Raw genomic sequence first — 7,807 nt, forward strand, 5'->3', positions numbered from 1 at the left:
TAACTTGTGCTAGGTGGTATGAAGTATTTCTCCCTTGAGTTGTTTTATTGTTGTTTACCTTTTATGCCTTCCGGAATCAGTAGTTAGCACAAATTTTACACTGGTAGAAGCGATCATTTAACATAATAGAAAAAGCAGAAACTTCTCCCTCCCCCCAAGTTCATAGTTTGACAAATTAACTTTATTGTTGCACCTCTCAGGAAGTTCCCATCTCAAATAATGGAATGCAGATCTTAAGAAATACCCACAACAAATTACAAGAAACCTTGAAAGTTACTTCACGATGCATTTAATTTCTTTTGCGGTATTCTAAGACTTAGGGTATTACAAAGTATGAGGTATACATAATAACAGGACTAATACTATTCTCCAGTTGGATCAGGTAAAAACGTGCTATAAAATATTAGGAAAAGCAATAACGAAAAGTACAAGTGATCTTATCCAGTCATATCATTGCAAATCCAAAATTCTGAAACCCTTGAAAATCAGTCCCACAAAAAGTTCATGGTTGCTTTTTCAAAACAGGACATTCTGGCTCTAGGAGACTAAAAGCGGAGGAAGCTCCCATGCCAAACCTCTGCTTGATCTTTGTTGCCTGAAAGATAAATTGCATCCTTGATGCATGCACAGAGGTGACTTGGGTAACACCGCTTCCTTAGGACTTGTCACTGGGAGGTTTCTTCTTAGCTTCCACATCCTTCTTAAAATCTTCAAGCTTCTTTGCAATGTTAGGAATCTTTAAAGACAAACACAAGAAACAAATAACAACAACAAAAAATGAGTTATGAGATCTCATGAACTTCAGCAGGTAAGACCATACCATAAACACAGAAATTCTAAAAAGTTTACACTGCTTTCTAATAGATGCTTGCTCCCAGGATCTTTTACTTTGCATAGATTTTGTTAAAAGCAAAGTAGCCTCAAGCAAACAGCAGAGGAAAGCACCTCACATGGGACTTTGGGAAATATTTTGGAATAGGCAGACTACTAAGAAAAAACATCAGCCAGTGTTGATGGGAACAGGAGGGAGGAAAAGAAATCACTTCAGAGAAAATTCAGTAAGACCAGTCTGGCTTCCTCACTGAAAGAGGATGAACTGCCAAAGAGTAAGTGATTCAAGCACTGATGCACAGGCTTTAATAATGACTTTTAGAGGGAAAATTACATTGTACTGTACCGGTCAAAAAAAAAAAAAACCACAGGAGAAAAGAGATGCTTAATAACAGCCAAAATGTTTTAAAATAATCTGTGAAGAAATACCTCTTCTGGTCCATTTTGTGGGCACCAAAATTCCCCACTGGGGAAGTTTAGTGCATTGCAAATTGTCAACCTTTTGCAGCTTCATACTTGAATGAAAATTCAATTTGCTGCTTTTGAAATTCAAAGCTTCAGTTTTCTTTTAAAAACAAAAGCATTTTAAAAAGGAATCTAACAGTATGTTTGGACAACTTGGGGGGCAAAAAAAAGGAACTTTTGCAGCGGGGATGGAAACAGATTAACTTATGACTCTGACCTAAATTTGGAATCAACATAGGATTTTACAAGCGAACTAATTAAATGAAAGCAAACCAAAATTTTCACTGGTATTTATGAAGAAAATCATGGACTTTTACTTCACTTGTCCCCTGACCGCAGAGAAGGATATTCAATCCAAACAGACTGCAGACTTCTGGTTGGATGGTTTGAGGATGATAGTACAGGAAATGTCAGAAGTTTCTCTCTTCCCTGTTTTTCAAACTTAAGCTCCTTTTGAGAAAGCAAAATTAAGAGCCCAACCCTTAACAGGTCTGACATCTAAAATAAACCAAGAGAAGTACACTGCTATCAGTAGAACTCTCCATATGCTTATAATTAAACACACATGCATATGATTGCAGAATTAGCATCTCACGATGAGAAGTTCATCTTAGAGGTTATCTAAGAAAAATAATTTTTGATACCAGTAATAAAATTACCATTGCCAGTTACCAAATTACCAATTACCACTGCAAGTCAGCATTACATTATCAGGGAACCGTTTCCTCCAAATCAAAAGCAGAAGTCCCCTCTTGTGGCAAGGCATCATTAGTGCTTCCAGAAAAACACTATACTGTGCTTACAATACAAATTGATACACAATATGTTCTTTTGACTGCATTTTCTTAACTTTGTAAAATATATTGAAAAGAAAAAGCTAGTATAGATTATAAAAGAAAGGGGAAAAAAAGTATGTTAAATTTCAATAACTACTTTAGCCTGCAAACAGTTAAGCGGAACTGGTCTTATAAGGGATTCTACTTACTCTGCAGAAACTGAAAGCTTGTATTGAAAACTTAGCTGTACATCTTCTGTTCTAACTCTGAGAAAAGTCTCAGTCAGACAAAGACTGCAGATCAGTGTACTGTTTGAAATAGAAGCAGGTACTGAAATCTCCCAAACAGCTGGCTAGACTTTTTCTATTTCTCCTGCCTCTACCTATGTAGATGTCTGGTTACAATATCTGTGCTCCAGGTCCCCAGTATTAGTTAAGGCTCTACACATTACTTTCTCACAGACAAGACGTCAAAAAGAATCTAGCTCTTTGTGGTTCCATTTAAATCTGAGTTTATCTGTAACTAAAGTTAATACAATTTGTATTCTATTCAAATCCAATAAAACAACAAAATTAAGACTGATTCAATTGTGATTAAAGTAAAACATCCTTATATATTCTATTCAGATTAAGTTCAATTCTGAGAATGCAAGGATACTTACATCATAGTTCTGAGCCAGATACATCCCAACCACATTGCCAAGAGTAAAACCAAGCTAAAAAGGGAGAAAGAAAAGGATTGTTAGCATCCTATCAAAAGCACATTGGTTAAGAGGAAAAAAAAAAAAAAGGTGAAAAGTAGAGTTTCAATTTTAGTTGTACTTTTGTGCCTTTCTTCCAAAGGCAGGCACAATTTTACCCAGTCGCTTCTCTAGGAAAACCTTAACTGTGTTGTATTTTGGAAATAACGTTGTGTTTTAAATACAGTTCTCCAAGACTGGATAAGGCTATGATCATCTTTGTAAAGTTCTTTGCAAACCCACAAAGGCAGTAACTCCCATAGCACTGGGAAAGTACAACTACATAGCAGCAGGGACCCACATTCCTCAGAGGTCTTGGTCCACAACTGAAAAGCCTACATCAATACCTCAGTAACACAATACCTGAGTAAAACACAGCGCTGGGGAAGAACACACACACAGAATGATGCAACACATTAATAATACAATAGCAACAAAAAGATTCACAAGCTGGAATTGCAGAACAGAGGCTCTGACAGCAAAAAGATCTCAGCCTCATCTTAAAAGGTGCTCCCCCATCAACTTCAACTGATGCAAAACTGCACTGTCACTGATGGGCAGCTGGCTCCCCATCCCTCTCCACTTTGCCCCAGTGCAGTACTGCTGCTACTTCTCTTCTGTAACCACCAACAACTGTACACCTCCCAGGCCCCCTGGACCTCAAAAGATAAGTTTTAAGCCAAATCCACTCTGATCTAGGGGCTCCTCTAAGGCAGGAAAGCATTGCTGGAATGTGTGCAGGGCACAACCTCTTCTGACAACTGCAAACTCATAGTTGCGTGAAGGCTGTCTGTGAAACTGTAATCTGGAAGGAGAGCAAGAGCAAAATGGAAGCACAGTTCTCATCTTGTTCCTCCGCTTGCCAGCTGAAGAAAAGCCTCAAGTGGACCTTGACAGGTTAGATCGATGGGCAGAGGCCAATGGGATGGGATATGGCTAAGTGACGGGTCCTGCACTTTGGCCACAACGACCCCATGCAGTACTTCAGGCCTGGGGCAGAGTGGCTCAAAAGTTGTTCACAGAAACAGGATCTGGGGGTGCTGGTCGATGCTTGCCTGAACATGAGCCGGCGGTGTGCCCAGGTGACCAAGAAGGCCAATGGCATCCTGGCTTGTATCAGGAATAGTGTAGCCAGCAGGACCAGGGAGGTGATCGTCCCCCTGTACTCTGCTCTGGTGAGGCCACACCTCGAGTACTGTGTTCAGTTTTGGGCCCCTCACTACAGGAAGGACATCGAGGCCCTGGTACGTCTCCAGAGAAGGGCTGCAAAGCTGGTGAAGAGCCTGGAACACAAGTCCTGCGAGGAGCGGCTGAGAGAACTGGGGTTGTTAGTCTGGAGGAGGCTCAGGGGAGACCTTATTCCTCTCTACAACTCCCTGAAAGGAAGGTGTGGGGAGCTGGGGGTCGGCCTCTTCTTGCAGATAACTAGTGATAGGACTAGAGGGAATGGCCTCAAGTTGTGCCATGGGAGGTTTAGGTTGGAAATGAGGAGACATTTCTTCTCAGAAAGAGCAGTCAGGAAATGGAATGGGTTTCCCAGGGAGGTGGTGGAGTCACCGTCCCTGGGGGTGTTCAAGGAAAGGTTGGATGTGGTGCCTAGGGACATGGTTTAGTGGGTAATGTTGGTGGTTGGGGGACGGTTGGAGCAGATGATCTTGGAGGTCTTTTCCAACCTTAATGATTCTATGATTCACTTTGCGAGGGAAAGAAAATCCTCTCTTCAAATGCAGATGATGAAATTTTCACTCAGCAGCTCTAAAAGGCTCTGGATATTTTTAATTGTTACACACCATAATAAGGACACACTATACTATAAAAGTTCATTTGACTATTTTGGAAGTAGAGACTACTAACACTGTGCTTCCATTCATTCTCAGCTGAGGCCAATTCTATTTAAGAAAATTATTATTACTCAGGCACCGCTGCCAAAATAAGACTATTTTAAGAAAATTAAAACCCACTGTCCACAACAACTTTCCCATCACATCTGAGCAGACATCTTTTCCAAGCCCAAAGTGGTATGCAGTATAGCTCATCTTTTCAGTGACTCAGAGTCCTTAAGTAGCACTGGTGAAAAGTTAGCTACAGAAAATTAAAATTGGTTGAAAGCTGCCCCATGAACCATGACCACAATAACTTCAGTAAATTCTTCCATACACTTTTGATCTTATTGTCTGTTTGTTATTACTTTTTAAGGAGCATAGTGTTTATAATTTAAGAAGAAGCATCGTTTTTTTGTGGGTGCTGCATCGGTTATAATTTGCTGTTGTAGTTTTAATTATCAGTTAAAGAATTACTCTGAGAGACATTAACAAATGTTGCACTGAAGTAAACCATATTTGTGATTCCTCTTAATGTAGCGGATCATTGTAATAGAAACAAGTTTCCTCTATCTCCAGCATATGTATCTTTGGGAACTCACTTGAAAACACAAACTAGGTCCTAGCAGGTTTCTAGACTTTTAACCTAGAATATTTCCAAAGATGGGACAACCATCTTGTGTTCTGCTACGTGATAAGCTTTATTTGGTACAGATGGTACTGACATTAGTACACCTTTTAAGTGTGCTCTTTTACTGAAAAGTCTAGCATTTTATTCTAGAGCAATCTACCCAGTCACATTTACTTTGATAGCTGACAATTCAAACAGTGGGAAAAATCTCAGTATTTAGACTTCAAAAAATTTGGACTGCAAAAAATATAGGCAATTAAAACGTGCATGTTAATTAAGGACAATAAAGCTTATGAAAGTTCAGGGTCATCCAATTTCTACCCAGCATTTCGAGACACATTTTAAGCAAATGTTTAGTTATGCTTAACTCTGGGTAACAAAAATATAAGGTTGTCAAGATTATCCCTTTATCTCCCTGTTACAGCCCTAACAAGGGTGAGCAAAAGTCAAACACCCAATCTACACCCAAAGAAGAAGAAAACTCAGAATTAATTTATCTTATTTCAAACTTTCAGGCACTAATTGAGATGCCATAACAAGGTTTTTATCTAGAAATTGCAAAAAAACAAACCAACATTAGCAGCAAGCAGTAGAGTTGATAAACACAGAAACTTTGAGACTGGCTAAGCATATTTACTGTTACTGAATATTTTCAATTGAGTGGAGAGAGACAACTAAAGCCTGCTACAGAAATTACTGATGCTTTCATATCAACTTATTGTTACATTTTGTTTTGAAGTTTAGAAATAGAACTTTTTATTCATTCCATAGAATCACACAAGGCTGTCTCAACTTAGAAAGGGCCATCTCTTGTCCTTATCAACACTTTGTATGAAACTTATTAACCAACTGACTTACTCTTCCCTATTAAAACATTAAAGGATACCACTAATTGTTTGTATTGACTGGGATGCATCTGAACAAAACTGAAAACCTAGAGCACTCCCCTCAATGACTTACACACAACTAGAATTAAAAATGGAAGACTATTTCTGTACTTTGTTACAACAGAGAACAGCTTTTTAATTTTATTTTTGGACAGGTAATTTATTTTCTGAGTTGACAGTAAAAAATGCGAGCATTAAGTATTTAATTAAGAGTAGACGGGCATCCAACCTCAGACGTCCAGAAGAGTTTAGGGAAGCATACATAAAGACAGAAAGGAAAATGGGAGAAAAAATAAAAATAATAATAATAAATAAATAAATATATATATATATATATATAAAACAATTCACCTATTAGTGCTATGGGAAAATAAATGCAGTAATGAAACATTATCACCTGCCTTAACTTATACACACACAAAATAGCATCTCCACTGATCAATTTTAAAGGTGTGCAAAATGGCAAGGGCTGAAAACCACTGCTCTCCCAAAATGAGTGAGGTACATGTACGTCCTAGTACAGAGAAATTTGAGTAGCTGTAGATTATTACCGAGGGCAAGGAAAATTTGCTGAATCTTAAAGACAAATTAAGGGCATGACTTGGAGAGAAACAAGACATAACATCCTTATTTTCAGAGAAACCGAGAAGAGCCACCCTGCAGGGAGCTGAACCACAGCCGGCACCGCACGACAGAGACACTGAACAACCGTGCAGCTCCCTGACAAAAAAGGGTGCGACCGAAACGGCCAGGATCGCCTTTAAGGAGCGGGAGAAGAGAAACTGCAGGAAACCACAAACACTAGGACACTGTGCTCGCAGCTTTGGTCAACTCAGTCTCCCGGTGTTGACAACAGTGAGCCGGGAGGCTCCGAGGCTAGGCTGCTCAGCCAAAGGCGTTGCCTGCACACCTCCGCATCTCCTCCACCACGGGCCCCTGCCAGCCTCCCACGAGCGGCCCCCCCGCCGCCCCCGCCCGCTCTGCGGCGCAGCCCTCAGCCCGCCGCCCCGGCCGCCGCCTCGCTCCGCCCCGCCGCGAAATGGCGGCGCCGCCACAGCCCGGCGGAGCCTTACCAAGAACTGCAGCATGGCGCCCGCCCGTTCTGCCTGCCTGCCTGGGAAGTCAGGCGGTCGGCGGCAGCTCCTCTTCCGGGTCCCGGCCCGCCCTCATCGCCGCGGGGACGGGTGCGCCCACCAACGCCCGCGCCCCTGGGCGGCCCCACGGTCTCGGTCCTCGTTTTGGGCCTCCCCGGCAGGGCAGAGGCTCGGGGGGACGCTTCCACCAGCCCCCTGTCGCATTGGAGGATAAGGATGAGGCAAAGAAGGGCTACTGGCCACCTTCTGAAAGCCTCCCCTTACGCACGGGGAGACGTCTGGTGGCAGCCATCCAGACTGTCACCTCTGAGCTGAGAATCCGAGTATATACAGAAAGAACAAATTCGAGATGGAGGCTTTAGGGAAATATCTGGGGAAATAAACACTCAGATGCAGGCGAAATCATGAATGATTTGGGCATCCTGCTTCAGTGCCGCCAGAAATCTCGGCTTCACATGCCGATGCTGAATGAAAGGTTTTTCAGCCATGTGAGAATAATAAATAAATAAATAAATAAATAAATAGAAGGCAGAAGAAGCTATACTTTTGCACTTCAGAATTCCC

At 41.4% G+C, this 7,807-nt stretch overlaps 1 protein-coding gene across 1 annotated transcript; it reads right to left on the reverse strand.

The window, feature by feature from the left end:
• Window positions 1-277: 277 nt before the first annotated feature.
• STMP1 (short transmembrane mitochondrial protein 1) lies at window positions 278-7,435 on the reverse strand. The gene is made up of 3 exons (XM_040561443.1): window positions 7,223-7,435; window positions 2,734-2,787; window positions 278-736 (listed from the first exon to the last, which is right to left on the reverse strand). The coding sequence occupies exons 1-3, from the start codon at window positions 7,235-7,237 to the stop codon at window positions 656-658; spliced, it is 150 nt and encodes a 49-aa protein (XP_040417377.1). The 5' UTR covers window positions 7,238-7,435; the 3' UTR covers window positions 278-655.
• Window positions 7,436-7,807: the final 372 nt, after the last annotated feature.

The sequence above is a fragment of the Cygnus olor genome, chromosome 1 (genome assembly GCF_009769625.2).
Source record: "Cygnus olor isolate bCygOlo1 chromosome 1, bCygOlo1.pri.v2, whole genome shotgun sequence".
NCBI classification, from domain to species: Eukaryota; Metazoa; Chordata; class Aves; order Anseriformes; family Anatidae; genus Cygnus; species Cygnus olor.

Bases quoted from the DNA above. Each gene is read 5' to 3' on its own strand.
- STMP1 (XM_040561443.1), bottom strand. The intron at 737-2,733 runs GTAAGTATCCTT...TTGTCTTTAAAG, and splicing joins ATCTGGCTCAGAACTATGAT to ATTCCTAACATTGCAAAGAA.